The following is a 16,163-nucleotide window of genomic DNA, read 5'->3' on the forward strand; positions in this document are numbered from 1 at the left end:
AACTGGGTATTTAAATTATGAAATAGGATGAAGGTAAATCGACTTTAATTAGGCTATCTTTCTGAGTTCTTCACTTTAAAGAAGTTCTTTATAGGCTAAAGTACTGGCAGGCAGTCTATTAGAAGGTACCAGGTCCACTTAGGAGTCAAGGTTCTGGAAGTTCATCTATTCATAGAGCTCTGTACCCTATCAATAAGACAGTAAAGATGATGCATTTCATTATCATTTTACAAACAGAAGATCTTATTCTACTTGACTGTATTCTAGGGAACAAAGAAGTTTATGCTATCATGGAATTCTCTAATTCATCACCGTGCTTCTCCTAACCTCTGCAAGTCATTTTTAATTAATATAAGTATGCAGGAGTAGATGGAATTATTTGTATACATATGCTTCTTGCTAATAGAAGTGCAATCATATACCTTAAATCTAACTTTCTAGATCACATATTCTCATAATGTTAATAATATTTAATAAATAAGGGGACATGTTCCTGCTTCATAGAAACTGTCCTCCATTCACAGGACATCTGACTATTTTAGTGCTCAAAAGTTTTATTTTAAATATGACACAGATAAAGTGGCTAAGAATTAGGAAATTTTAAATTTGAGTATAACTGACACACGATGTTAATTTTCAGGTGTACAACTTAGTGATTTGACAATTTTATGCATTATGCTGTGTTCACCACAAGTATAGCTACCATCTGTACCATTACATTGCTAACAAGGTACATCTTTTAGTTGACAGTGAAAAATACAGACCCAGATTGTTTTGTGGATCACAAATTTATCCATGTTTGTAATTAAAACACCAGCAAAATAGAACATTTCTTCATTCATCCGGTGGAGGTACTAGATCTGTTTATAAATTTTATAGTGTCTTCTTTTTTGGAACATAGTTCTGTTGCGTTTCCTGGACCCCTTGTGGAAATTTATATTTTCTTGTAAAGTTGAATATTGCCGCCTCCTGCTACCCATCAATTACATTTGTAGGAGACATGCTTATAAACGTTAATAGTTATTGTCCATAGTAGACAAATATTCATTGACAAGATAATGGTAAACCCATTTTGAAATAATCATGCACTAGAGTATGTTATGACAGTAAAAATGAATTTACAACTGTATTTATTTTATTATTATTTTTTTAAAGATTTTATGTATTTGTCAGAGAGAGAGAGACAGGGAGAGAGGGAACACAAGCAGGGGGAGTGGGGGAGGGAGAAGCAGGCTTCCTGCTGAGCAGGGAGCCCGATGTGGGGCTCGATCTCATGACCCTGGGATCATGACCTGAGCCAAAGGCAGACGCTTAACGACTGAGCCACCCTGGTGCCCCTACAACTATATTAAAAACCGATGTAAAACTTGGTAACATACATAATGTTGAATGAAAAAATAAAAGCAATTCCTAGAAGTCTGCATATAGTCTGCTACATTCTTTAAAACTTAAAACTAGGAAAAACCAACCAACATATATATATATATATATATATATATATATATATATATATATATATGATAAAGATATTTATATATATATATATCATATCATATATATATATGATAAAGATATTTTATTTTTAGGAAGCAAGAAGGTTATACATTCAAAATTCAGGATATTTGTTACCTTTAGGTTTAAGCAGGGGACAAGATAGGGAATAGCTAAAATGGATTTAATTATTGGTAATATTTTAGTTCTTGGGATAGAGTTAAGTTTAAAAGTATTCATTATATTATTTAAATGAATGCAAAAAAACAGTAAATGAATAAAATAAAAGATGATAAAATAGTTGGAAATGGGTGGATTCTATAGCTGAAATTTAATGGTAAGAATGGGTTTCTTCTGCTTATCTGCTGGCTCCGCTTCTTTTGGCGTTTGGTTCAATTTTAAATCAGGTTCTCTCCATTTACGGCAAGATCACAGGCAAGAGTTCTGGATCTCTACTCCAGAAACTCTATTAGGAAAATAATAATGACTTTTTTTAAGAGTCCAAACAAAAGTTTTGAGTTTCCATCTCATTCGCTGATAGACCCCTGACCTAATCATTACAACTGGGGGAAATGCTTTCTGTTTGACCACACAGGAGTCATATTCCCACCCTTGGGGTATAAAGCTACTCATAACTCATATTGAAAATGGAGAATTTGTGGGTCCTCAGAGGAAAATCAAGGTTCATTCAAAGAAGGAAGACAAACTCCTTTCAGGCAAAAGCGGTTGGGTTTCACTAAGACGGTTTTTATAGCTGATCTTCAGCATCTTCAGGAGGCAGGCAAGGTGTACCTGCTGAAGTGTTAGATATGTTTCATCAAACCAGCAAATGTCCACCAAAGGTCCTCTCTAGTGATGCTACATTCTACACCACTTCATGGAAACTATCACACTGTATTATGAAGACAACCTGACATTTTCAAGGTCCTATTTGATGGTTAGTGGGATTCAGTGTCTCAGTGCCATTGACACTAAGTGCTACTGAGGCACATCACTGGAGGGACTCCTAGACCATTATTAGTTGTCTCCCAAGACCTGAACTCTCTTCAATCTGCTGTCTTTGTAAATTAGTAGTTTTAGAGTAGTCCAGAAAGAATCTCTTCAACTTATTTCATCTACCATCATGGGGGGTAATTATTCAGAAGTACTTATAAATTATCACTTAAATATTTATTCAATTTGGTGTACTTGGTTAATTCATTCATTCACTTCGTAACCAATAGTTAATTTAGTGCATATAAACTGCTGTTTATCAATGCTTACTAGTAGATATGGTGGAGAATAAGATAGTGGTGATCCCCACTCTCAATGAGCATTTAAAGTTCATAGAACTTGTGAAGAATTTGAGGAATAAAGTCTGAATTCTTGGTTTCTGGTTCTCATGCTAAATTTTCTTATTTTTAATTTCTCAGTAACTGATCATTTCAGTTGGAATTTGTATGCATCTGAGTTTTAGGCACTAGTATTCAGGTGGTCTCCTTATGCAGAAAATTCCTTCCTTCCTGAAACTCTACTCCTTTGGGTTCCAAATCACTGTCCTCTTGTGATTTTACTCACGATTCTTTGAACATGCTTCTTAAGAATCTTCAAGTAGCCTTTAAAGGTTGATGTAACCCTGCATTTTGTTGTTGGCTTACTTCTTCACGCTATCTATCTGATTTTTTGGAGGGGGTATGTGGAGCGACCTCACCCAATTTCTTGATTTTAACTATCATTTACAAATAGTAATATCAAAATCTAGTTCTACAGTCCTAACTTGAAATTCACACTTAAAAAAAATCCAAGTGCCCACTCAACATTTCACTCATATATTCTATGGCTACCTACCTGTGTTTCAAGCTATTCACATTGCTTTACTATGAATTCTAAACTCCTCAACATGAGATACCATTGCTAGCCATTGGAAGTTTCCTTCATCATTACTTTCTAGTACTTCCTGGTTTCAGTTTAGGCTGGTGTCAGGAAAAAGTGTGGAATGAGGAAGAACTATGAGAAAAGAGAATCATTAATACAGATCTTCACACTCAACTTACTAAATGTGCAAACTGACAAGCTGCTTAACTTTCGTGAGTTTTAGTTTTTTGTTTTTCCTTTTTGTTTCATATGAAATGTGATTGTTAATACCTACTTCATGGAATAGTTACATAAATGAAAAAATATAAGTTATATAAAGTGATAAAGAGATAGTATATAAAAGGCATTTAATAAACATTTGGTGAGATGAAATTATTTCAATAAAATGAATTCCTTAACAAGTGTCTTTTTACTTATATTAGTTAATGAAACAAATGGAAATGAATTTGAAATAATATGGGATATCTGTTCAGTATATGTACTAATCCTCAGATCAATTGTTACAAATCTCTGGTTCTTTAGTGGGGCTTGGCTGTAGCACACAGAATAAAACCTCTGGTTATAGGACACTGCACTGCTTTCCTTGGATTATACTTGTGAATAAATTACAAGAGCTAGAGAAGCTTGTCTCCCAAAGCACAGAAAATCAACTTAGGGCACTGAGTTGGATCAGAGTAGTTTCTTGGACAACCACATCCTCTTTTGCCAAGGACACTGTTTTTTCTTCTTCCTGTTCTCTAGCACCATTCATTTGTTTTTTCCTTTGTTCCCTTGTATCTTTGGTCAGGCTGAGACACCTAAAACCACAAAACCCTTGTCTGTATTTGGTACTTGACTTTGAAGAGGGTTAACCTATTCTACTCTGGGCTAAATGGATGAACCAAAAGTTAAATGTATTACAACATCTGGGATGTTTCTGATTACAAAAGAAGGGTCAACTTTAGGGAATAGTATTCTCTTGGGTGCTAATATTTTATATCATTATGTTTAAAAATTCCCTCTGGGATACAGAAAGGACTTTTTTTTTTTTTTTTTTTTTTTTTTTTGGTGTTCTACGGAAAGGCTGCTTTCAAAAAGGGACGGAAATATTCGGCACTAATTTACCGGGTTCTAACAGGTAAGTGACAGATTGCTTACACCTTTGTACTCAGAAAGGTGTCATTATAGAATAATCCAACATACTTAAAAATATATTTCCATACGTTTTATGACTGTTGCTCCCACTTCCTCTGAGAAGGGAATAGGAAAAAAAAAGATAATTTTTTGCAAGAGTTTATTGTTAATATAGAAAAGAAATAAGATGAAATATAAGCTTTGGAAAAAAATCTTTTGAACTCAGCAAGTATTTTATAAGTACCGGGTATGTGAAAGTCTTTCCATTTTGCAAGAGTTTATTGTTAATATAGAAAAGAAATAAGATGAAATATAAGCTTTGGAAAAAAATAATCTTTTGAACTCAGCAAGTATTTTATAAGTACCGGGTATGTGTGGCTTTCCATTGTTGTGCAGGGATAGAAAGATGAATTTCACGTTGTAAGGTTTATTATAGTTTCTTGAGGTAGCAGAATGTGGAAAGGCTCACGAATTCTTTTCATGTAAGGTAGCTGAGGAACATAAGTCCTCAGTATGGATATTAAAAGTCAGAAGCGCTTATGCCTGGTGAGAATTTGGAGAAAAGGTCAATTGAGGCAGTGACCTTGACAGATTCTCGAGAATGCCAGCTTTCCCATCTCCAAGTGAAAGTTTTAAATAGAAAGTTGTGGAGTACCTGGGTGGGTCCACCTGTTGAAGAGCTGACTCTTGATTTTAGCTCTGGTCATGATCTCGGGGTCCTTGATTGAGAGCAACGTCCTGCTCTACACTCAGTAAGGAGTTTGCTTGAGAGTCTTCCTCTCCCCTACCCCTCATCCCCACATTCTCTCTCTTTCTCTAAAATAAATAAATAAATCTAAAAAAATAAATAGAACATTGTACATCACAGTATGGAATTATTGCTCTTTATATGTTTCCAAAATAATATGATAAGAATTTAATCTGCAGTTGACACACATAGGAGATTTAGTCTGAGAGCTGAATAACTACTTCTCATGGAAAGTTCAGAGGAAACATGGCAATGTGGAGGCAACACGATATCATGAAAATGAAAGATAATGTGTCATATATGTGGGAGCCTTTCTTTTTTTAAATGTTTTATTAATATGTTCAATTAGCCAACATACAGTGCATCCCTCATTTTTAACGTAGTGTTCAACGATTCATTCGTTAGGTTTAACCCGGTGCTCATCATCACCTGTGCCCTCCTCAATAGCCATCACCTGGTTACCCCCATCCTCCCACCCCCCTCCCTTCTGTAACCCTCAGTTTGTTTCCTTAAGGGATATAGAATCTGGGGATAGCTCGTTAACCTTCCCACAGAGAATGGTGGATTTTGCATAGAAATCAGTGTAGTGATAATCCCAAAGATAGAAGTCTAGTGTAACCAAATCATGGAGGGTTGAGGTGTTGAAAAAACCCTTAAGGAAAACAGTAGTTTTCCCCATGGCCGCTGCAGTAAAACAGATTCATAGGATGGAATGTTCCACCTGACACTCTATATCCCACCCTCATCTATTCTCCACTTTTTTTTTTCTGTGTGCTTTTCTTTCAAATCTTCTCTGCTACTTCCAAACCCAACACATTGTTTGTTACTGTGCTGACAAATACAGCCATTCCAAAGTTAGCTAAATTTGCTAGAAAAGTCGAGCTAAGTATAATACTTATTAAAAGATGGGCCGTTTTACTAGTGCTACTTGTCTCCAGATCATTGCAACTCATTTTTGCATCAGATTCCTTGGAGAACCAGATGAAAAGTGTTAACATGTCTTTGGAAAAAATAGACGTGTGGTCCTCCACAAAGATATTGACAAAAACACGCTTCAGTTGCAGGAAGATAAGAAAAAATGTCAAGGCCCTCCTTGCTTTCTTTATGGATTAAAGATTCATGTAAAAATGCTAATGTTTAAGATGATCATTTTTACGGGCGTCAGAGTCCCCAAATCTTACATGGCTGTGTGATGTTCTCCAGAATACACCATCTTCTATTCCATGATTACTACATTGTTTAAAATTGATGTCAGCTTACTTCCTGCATTTATAAATTGGGAGAATATTTTTCTGTCTGCCATATGTAATAGATAGAAGTCCACAGTAGATTAATGATGTGACTGTGTTCCCTAATCAGAATATTACTAAAACCATCAGATAAATATATTTAAAGAGGTAATTGAGAAAATTTAATTAAAAAATTCTAAGTACCTACATGGTACAAAGCATAGAGGTTGGAACTATGGAGAACAAAATCCTGAGAATAAATAGTTTTCAAAGATTCTTATTCCAAGAAAGAAGCTAAAGAACGCACTCACGTGATTAAATTTAAGCATGCTATGTCATGTTATAAGTAAAGCTATAAAGGATGCCATTGGTGAACAGGAGTGAGAATTTGTTTTATCACAGAGTAATACTGAAGACCTCCAGAGAAGAGTTCTTGGAATTTGGGTCCTGAAGTTTTGAGACAATTAAAGTAGGTAGAAATGAAATGACATTCCAGGAAGGAAGGAGATTATTGATTGAACTGTTGTTTAAATATCTGGTAAGTCTTCCATTTTATATTTAAATACATCACATTTCAGTTTATATTTTTACTTGCATGTAGTGTCCCTTTCAACGCCACCTTTACAAGAAAGATCAAGAGAAAAGATTTTGTTCTTGGAAGTGAAGTCAGTGGTAATCTTTTTTTCCAAATTCAGAAAGAGAAATCTTCATTTGAAAGGAGTGAAATTTCAAAGGTGAGTGATCATTGACTTTGCCAGGATAGAAAACAAATTCAATGCAGTCTATTCTGACTATTTACTATTCGTCTTGTCTAAAACCGTTATTTACCACACTCCTCTGAATCTTTCGTCTGTTACAAGGATGTGGGACTTTCACTACCTGGATAATACGAACTCTGGTGGAGATTATAGTCGTGATTTGGTCCTGCATGAACTGCCTGGTCACATGTCCCTAAATGACCTCAAATCCAAAGTGCTTACTCTAAAATTTGGATTACTGAAAGCATGAGCTATTGAGTAATAACATCCCCTATAATTTATATGTAACCTCAGGGATTTTGGGTCCACTAAGGATTGCTTTCCAGAAATGGGAGGGAGAAAATTAGAAATGTAAATATTTGAGATATTATCAACTATCAAAGAGCATTCATTCACTTATATGCATTAGTGAATGTCAAATACTAAATATCATAAGGACATTTCAAGATAATAGCATATTATTTAGAAGCTAGAAGTATTTCCTGTTCCACTTTTCAAGCTGTAATATCTGGGAGCAAATGTTTAGTGAAAGAGGGCATGAAGAAGACATTGTTTATGGGGTGAAAGTGGGGTGTGATTTTATATTTATATCATGAACCTCCAAAGGCAATCAACATATCCAAAATGCCAAATGATACACCACAACACATGGGTTTGAAGATTTATTAAATATGCAAAAATAATGACATTAATAATAGGATGTAGTCGTATCTTTTAACTTTATATTCATTGAATTGACAAATTTAATCAGAATCATTTAAATGCTCCAAGATTTTATCTGTAGCATATTCTAGGAAGATAGATATAACCTTCACAAGTTTGTTGAGACTCATAATGACCTTATGAAGTGACCATTATAAATGGAGGAACAAACTATTGAGGTGACTTGTAGGAGGAAACTACCCCTAAAATATTCATGATTAGGAATATTTATTTTTATTAAAATATTCCATAAAATCACACATCACACCATGAATTAATTCCTTTATTTTTTTGCAGATCAACAAATTCACACTCTGGCTTCTCCTCGCTCATGAAATCATGCAGCTGAATAATAATGTGACTGAGTTCATTCTGCTTGGGTTGACCCAAGATCCTGTTAGGAAGAAAATTGTGTTTGTCATTTTCTTGCTTTTCTATCTAGGGACGTTGTTGGGTAACTTTCTGATTATTACTACAATCAAGACCAGCCGGACACTTGGGAGTCCAATGTACTTCTTCCTTTTCCACCTATCCTTATCGGACACCTGCTTCTGTACTTCCATAGCCCCTAGAATGATTGTGGATGCCCTTCTGAAGAAGACCACTATCTCTTTTAGTGAGTGCATGATACAAGTCTTTTCGTTCCATTTCTTTGGCTGCCTGGAGATTTTCATCCTTATCCTCATGGCCGCTGACCGCTATGTGGCCATCTGTAAGCCCCTGCACTACACAACCATCATGAGTCGACGGGTCTGTGCTGTGCTGGTGGCTATGGCCTGGTTGGGGTCCTGTGTGCACTCTTTAGCTCAGATTTTTCTTGCCTTGAGTTTACCCTTCTGTGGTCCCAATGTGATTGATCACTATTTTTGTGACTTGCAGCCCTTGTTGAAACTTGCCTGTGCAGACACCTATGTGATCAATCTCCTGTTGGTGTCCAATAGTGGGGCCATTTGTACAGTGAGTTTTGTCATGCTGATGTGCTCCTATGTTATCATCTTGTATTCTCTGAGAAACCACAGTGCTGAAGGGAGGAGAAAAGCCCTCTCCACCTGCATCTCCCACATCGTTGTGGTCATCTTTTTCTTTGGTCCTTGCATATTTATATACACACGCCCTGCAACCACCTTCCCCATGGATAAGATGATAGCTGTGTTTTATACACTTGGAACACCTTTGATCAATCCTCTGATTTATACATTGAGGAATGCAGAAGTGAAAAATGCCATGAGGAAGTTATGGAGGAAGAAGTTGATCTCAGATGACAAAAGATGAATGGGAGTTTCATTTTTTTTTCATAGTTTGTTTTTGTCTAGACATCCATTAAGAATGTTATCTTTTTATTGTGGTGTTAACATAATCAGGGGACATGAGAATTCATTCTTTGAAGAATGAACACATACACTGGTTAGTATTGAGTCAGTGTCATGTACAGGAAGAGATAGCAACCACGTCAAGGCACATGCCTTAGTGTGTTCACTAAGTTCACTGCTGTGACTCTGCAGCTCTTTCCTGCCTAGCATCACTGTGGTTGTGATCTAGTGATTTCCCTGCCCGTATTCATTTTGACTTCAGGTGTTCTCTGTTTAGAGTTATACTTTCATATGCTTATATCCACAGCCTGGCAGGCTTTTCCTCCTTCAAATAACTTCCTTGTATTAGACACTTCAGTCACATCATGTCTGATCATGGACCTTAAACTTGGTTCTTCTTCTTGGTTGACTGAGCAGAAAGCACCAGATTCAAATAATTGCACAATCTTCATGTTTTAACGGACAATCTGAAAGCTAGGTAATTTCCCTTCTATTTCTTGGGGGTTATACTTCAATTTCTTCTCATATTTATTTAAATCCTTCTAGAAGAGTGGCAGAACGTAGTGTGAATATTCACCTTTCTGAAGGAATTTTTTTACCTTAGGAAGGTTTTGATAGTTGGGGTTGTAATCGTATTATTCTTTTCATAAAAACTACTTTTTGCTTCTACAATGATCACTTCTAATTTGGGGGAAGCATTAAGTTTTTTATTGGGTCATACAAATTATAATAATTTGTTTATACTATTGGGTTATTATGATTATAGCATAGATGGCCCAAATTAATAAGGGCTAGAAGTAAAGCATACAAGCAACCAATGGTTGAAAAGGGAATTTGAATGTAATAACGGATTAAGATCATGAAAACTCAGAGGAGTCTTTTTAGGCTTTGAAACAGAAATAGTTACACTGCAGGTATGAATGATCTTGGTGAGCTTTAATATAATTTAGAAAAGAAGGTAACTTGAGAGAGACCGAGATATTTGGATAAAAACTGTATTATGCAATGGAGAGGGATAGCACCTTTTGTCACCATCCACCAACGTTGCATTATTGAGTTACATGATCCCTAAGAATTTTTCAATTTCAATCTATTTTCGTATTTGCTTTTTTATCCATATAGAATATTTAACATGAGTATTTTTATTTTGAACAATTTTTATTTATAAATTACTAAATTATGTTTAAATTACTAAGTTTGTATTAACTTTATCATACTAGGAACATTAGAACATCCTAGCTTGAGGGGCACCTGGCTGGCTCAGTCAGTAGAGCGTGTGACTCTTGATCTCAGGGTCATGAGTTATTGTCCCATTTAGGTGTAGAGCCTACTTAAAATAAAAATTAAAAAAAGGAAAAAAGAACTTCTTAGCTTGAAAAAACAAAACTAAACAAAAGAAAAACAATCATCTCTTTCTCTGTGTGGGAATGGAATCCCGTGAATTCCACAATGAACACTAGTGACATATATACATAATTTTTTTTTCAGATTCATAATTAATCCATCTCAAGCAGTTTATCATTGATCATAGCTGCTGATTTTCCTCTTGCAAGGGTCACACTTTAGTAGATCTTAGTTGGCAGAGTTTTAGTTGAAGTCCTCTTCTATTTCAAGACAAGGCATATATGAAAAGGTGAATACGTTGGATCTAATTTAGGTACTGCCCCAAGACACTCTATTCAAAATGTCTTCTGGACATGCTTCTGATATGGAGTTCCCATGGCTGCTGTTACCATGTTTCTTGCCAACAGAGATCATGATCTAATTGTGGTTCAGAATTTTGTGATAAAGGCAGTGGAAATGCAAAGCTGATGGAATGTGCAACCTCACCAGGATTTTTTTTTTTTCGATGTCACTGTTTTGATAGGGAAAGTGTAGGACTCTGACATCTAAAGTAGACACATTTGTGTGGTGAAGAGGTAGAGCTATGAACTCAGAGATGATCTTGCATCCTCTTGGTTGTCATAAGTAGCTCCCTCTCCCTTGAAAGAGGGCAGCAACAGTCTTCCCTTGCCTAGACACTTGTGATTACCTCATTGGAGCAAGTATTCAGACAATGATATTTGGTTTTCTCCTGAGATTCCTCCCATACCCTTCATTGCTTCCAAACATCTAACTAGGTTCAAGTCACAGGGAAGACCAAGCAAGAAAGTCCAGTCTTGCTCTAGGACGATATGTCATACATGAGAGAATTGAAGGATTCTATGGTCACCATGTACAAGTGTGACCTAGGGGAACACTTAATGATGGGGGTGTTTTCACAGTGTGTTGAAGTAGAAGTTTGGAGTTGAGGTCTATCCTGATCGGCTTGTTCTGCAGACCCACATCATTGGAGATGCCTCATCAAATGTGTTGTTTGCTTTACTCACAGAACTATTTGTTAGGTCTGTGGAAAGAACTGTAAGAGAGAGCTGCCAAAAGTATGAAAGACCCGATAGTTTTTTTTTTTTTTTAATCTTAGGTATGGGCATATCCTCAAAGTCTGTATTATTCTTGGGCGTGCTAGTATAGGGGTGAATATGCTTTAAACTCTGTTCACATTCAGAGGGCCTTAAAGTGAATTGTTTGAAGAGATTAGATCCCAAAGTTTCTAGGTAATAAAGTATCCCATCAGGAAGTCATCAGTGTGTCCATATTCACATAAAATATTCAGAGAAAATAAGCCCAACTGAAAGAATCAAAGCTTGACATGACAACTGAGGATCGACCATAGGGTATATATGTATGTATATATGTATGTATGTATTATTTTTTATTTTTATGCTTCTTAGCATTCTTAGAAACATGTTTTTTTTAAAGATTTTATTTATTTATTTGACAGAGAGAGAGAGACAGACAGTGAGAGAGGGAACACAAGCAGGGGGAGTGGGAGAGGAAGAAGCAAGCTCTCAGCGGAGGAGCCTGATATGGGGCTTGATCCCAGAACACTGGGATCACGCCCGGAGCTGAAGGCAGATGCTTAACGACTGAGCCACCCAGGAGCCCCTAGAAATATCTTTATTTTTATTTTTTTTTTAATAATGATTTTTTATTATATTATGTTAGTCACCATACAGTACATCCCCGAGAAATATCTTTAATACAAGTGATCTTAAGCACTTCTCCACATGCATTGCAGGATATTATAACTTCCATTTATTGATAATACACTGTTCTCAATGCATCTTTGCAAGTTATAATTTTTTTTTAATGGCAATCGTACTACAATATGTTAATGTATCAGATCAACATGTTGTATACCATAAATTTGCACAAGACATTTTAATTAAAAAAAAAAACAAACAGATGTTCTTTTTAAAAGGGCTATCCTGAAGATAAATTTTAATTCAAACTTTGGAGGAACTAAGGCAACATTGGTGAGTAGTGAAAAACAATAACATGTGAGATTCCCTAAGTAAAAATTTACTGACTTTAAAATTTTTACCTACTGTTGCTTGTAATAACAATAATAAAAAATAATAACAACAAATAATAATGTAATAACAATAATAAAAACCAATAACAACAAAAGTTTAAGATTAAAAAATGCGCATCTCTGAACATGAAGACATGAAGCACTTACCTAGGACTTGAAATTTGATGTTAGGAGTTGATTTGTGTCCCGCAAGAAAAGAATATGTTGGACTCTTAATCCCCAGTACGTCAAAATGTGACCCTATTTAGGCATAGTATAAGTGCCTGACAATTGCCTTATTTTTTTTTTTCTGTAAAATTTTACTTATTAATGAGAGAGAGTTCACAAGTAGGGCAGTAGCAGGCAGAGGGAGGGGGAGAAGCAGACTTCCCTCTGAGCAGGGAGCCTGTTGGAGAGCTGGATTCCAGGATCCTGGGATCATGACCTGAAGACACTTTACTAAGTGAGACAACCCAGGAGACTTGGCTTTTTTTATCATAATGTTAAGTACTAACATTAAGCTTTGATGGCTGGGGCATCCATTTCAAAGACATCTCATACGCAGTGAATATAATGCCAAGTACACAACTAGGTGAGGGGCCAAGCTGCCCCACCAGTGAAGTCCCCCTTTTGGAAAGTCCTGGGTGACCCCTAACTGACCATTTGAGTGACTTTGTTTTTGTTCCTGTACTTTATGTTTTAAATTCACCAGTGGTGAACCCCCAAATTCTGGGTACCCTACTCTTGACCCCAATAAAGGCAAAACCTCTGATTGGTGAGCTCTTTCTGTCTCTCCCTGTTACTGTGTACCTGTGACCAAACTGTGGCCCCAGACCTGTGATGTACCCTCTGTGACTTGTGAGTAATAAACTTTGTTTTTTTCAAAGTCCCTTCATTGTTGTTTCAACTGAGAAAAAGAGGAGAAATTGGAAAAGAACACGGGCCACTATCTGGAGTCTCAGAATTGCAATTTGGGGAGCACAGATTTTGGTGGAACCGGGAAAAGTGTCCAGCTCATGTGGGAAAGCAAGGGGTTTTCAAGAAAAAGAAGAAAGGAGTAATCACATGATTTAGCTAAAGAAGAGAGAGGAAAACAAACAAACAAACTTCATTTGGTAGTGACAGATGGAGCTGCTTTTGATTACTATCTTCTTTCTTCTTTTTCTTTCTTTCTTTTCCTTCCTTCCTTCCTTCCTTCCTTCCTTCCTTCCTTCCTTCCTTCCTTCCTTCCTTCCTTCCTTTCTTTTTCTTTCTTTCTTTTCTTTTCTTTTTTCTGTCTTAAGAGAGAGACAGTGCAGGGAGGTGAGGAGGGTCAGAGAAAGAGGGAGAGAGAGAGAGTCCCAAACAGGCTCCACACCCAACACAGGGCTGGATCTCACAACCCTGAGATCATGACCCAAGCTGAAATCAAGAGTCTGACACCTAACCCACAGAGCCACCCAGGCACCCTGCTTTTAATTACTATCTAATTGATTATTCTACTGATGGTGTCAAACAAAACTATCCCTGGTATGCAGTAGTTAACTTTTCTGTCCTCATAGAGTTCTTATCAATAGTTTTATGGTCCTAATGACAGTTGTTCCTTTGGATTTTATGAACAATTGCTTGTAAAAACAATTAGTTTATTCATTAGAAAGGAAAATAGGCTTCAAGATGGGGTCTCTTGTCTCCAGAAATTTCCTAGCTGGCATTTTTGGGGAAGGGGGAGAGAGTGTCTACTTTCAGCTCCCAGAGGTTTTGCATGTGACCCCTCTGTCTTCAGAGCTAGGGATGGTGCATTTTATTCTAATTGTACTTTGAATCTCTCTTGCTTACTCTTCTGTTACCAGTCAGTAAACATTCTCTTCTTTTAAAGAGCTTGTGGGATTAGATAAGATTGAAACATATAAATCAAAGTCAACATACCAGTAGTCTTAATTACATTTTTGAAATCCTTTTAGACATATAATTCTACATGTAATGGTTAACATATGTTCTATTAGTATATCTCCAGTCCCTGGGGCTAGGGCAGGAAATCCTGAGGGACATTTTGGAACTGTGTCTACCACAGTGTAAAAGGAGTTTTGAAAAATCACAGCTTTAAGCCAAAAACCAGACAATGCACAACTCAGTATTTCTAAAATGAGGACAGTGCTATCTCTGTGAACTATGCCCCTTTTGCCTCCTCTTCCACATGTTATGCATGTGGGTGGAAAATAGGACATTCCCTTAGGCGTGAATCGATTCTTGGAGGAAATATAAGTAACATTTTATATTAACTTAATCCCTGAATCCCACTAAATATATGATCTTCATCAAGTCTCTCACACAATCAGTTCAGCTGTAACAAGTTGTCTACGTGCATGAACACATCAATGCCATGGATGACGGCCCAGAGCGTGGAACTTATATTTCAGTGTCACAGAGTTTTGTGCTGTGAGCTGTTGTCTTACTTTGTCCTGAGTGTCAATGAATTCGGTCTAAAGATTGTGATCTGAATGCTTTGTCCTGGAGATATTGCCAAGTTTCTTTGTAAATTGTGTCAGAATGTTTCTAATAGTAATAGTGAATAATAGCAATATTACTAATTGTGATAATAATAGTAACTATGTATTACTGATGTATGATAAAATAGTTGTACTATAGGGGAAGAATCTAAGTTCCAGTGAGATAAGTGTGTAACCCAAAGTCACAGAGCCTGTGGAAGGTACACCTGGGATTCAAACTCAGACCCTCTGGCTTCAACGTCTGAGGTGGTGAACATGAGATCATGCTGGACATCTGGCAAATGCATCGCACATAAAATTGTCTCTTATTCTCAATCCTGAAGATGCAGATCTAATTAGGTTTGACGCTGTGGCCATGGTGTGTCCTTCAGCCATCGTCCTCTGTCCTTTCACATGCACACACGTGTGCGCACACAGGGAAATAATCAGTCCTCCTTGCAGTGTTTCTGACATCAAAAGCACAAAAATTCAATTGGTTAGGCAGTGAAACAGAATTATAAGTGTAATTCAATAAAACATGAAAATTATATCCTTTAAATTTTGTGTTACTTTGCCATCATCAAATAATCAAAACTATAAAAATTATCTTATTCATTTATTTTCTTGGTGCAGTTGAGGTTCTACTAACAGTGGACTGTATAAGTTGGAAAGTAAAAGTATGTATCCTAAGTACACAATTCAAAATCTCAGTGTAATTTTGAAATATGTACATTATTTTATTATTTTAATAAAAATTCAGATACACTAATAAGTGCTTACTGTGTGTTGTGTGTGGCAGTGCTGGTCACAGTCATTGTAGGGTCAGTAAAGCATCTTAGCACGATCAAACTCTACTATACTAGTTACTAGCTGCCTAGTCTTGTCAAGTATCTCTTTGTGACTCTGGGAAATATTAATAATATCATCTCATAGGTTCATTATGTGCATTAAATTTTTAAAATCCCGTTAACGTCCTTAGTACAATTATTAGCACATTGTAATGACTTTTCAGTTACTGCTATTACACTTGCCGTCATCAAAATTTAAATTATTAAATACATTTTGAGGAAGAATCGACCCTATTTTCATTGAGTTAATA

The 16,163-nt window shown here is 36.2% G+C and overlaps 1 protein-coding gene and 1 non-coding gene across 2 annotated transcripts; both read left to right on the forward strand.

The window, feature by feature from the left end:
- Nucleotides 1–8,234: 8,234 nt before the first annotated feature.
- On the forward strand, nucleotides 8,235–9,167 carry LOC123785189 (olfactory receptor 4C16-like). Its single transcript, XM_045786902.2, has one exon. It carries the CDS (start codon nucleotides 8,235–8,237, stop codon nucleotides 9,165–9,167), a length of 933 nt encoding a protein of 310 aa, XP_045642858.2.
- A 2,324-nt stretch (nucleotides 9,168–11,491) lies between these two features.
- On the forward strand, nucleotides 11,492–11,616 carry LOC123785374 (small nucleolar RNA SNORA18). Its single transcript, XR_006777623.1, has one exon. It is a non-coding gene; the product is annotated as a small nucleolar RNA SNORA18 (small nucleolar RNA).
- The last annotated feature ends 4,547 nt before the right edge of the window (nucleotides 11,617–16,163 follow it).

This window comes from Ursus americanus, chromosome 24, assembly GCF_024610735.1.
Source record: "Ursus americanus isolate L20-20 chromosome 24, mUrsAme1.1.p, whole genome shotgun sequence".
Taxonomy (NCBI): domain Eukaryota; kingdom Metazoa; phylum Chordata; class Mammalia; order Carnivora; family Ursidae; genus Ursus; species Ursus americanus.

Excerpts from the sequence above, each read along its gene's own strand:
- LOC123785189 (XM_045786902.2), top strand. The coding sequence starts at position 8,235 with ATGCAGCTGAATAATAATGTGACTGAGTTCATTCTGCTTGGGTTGACC.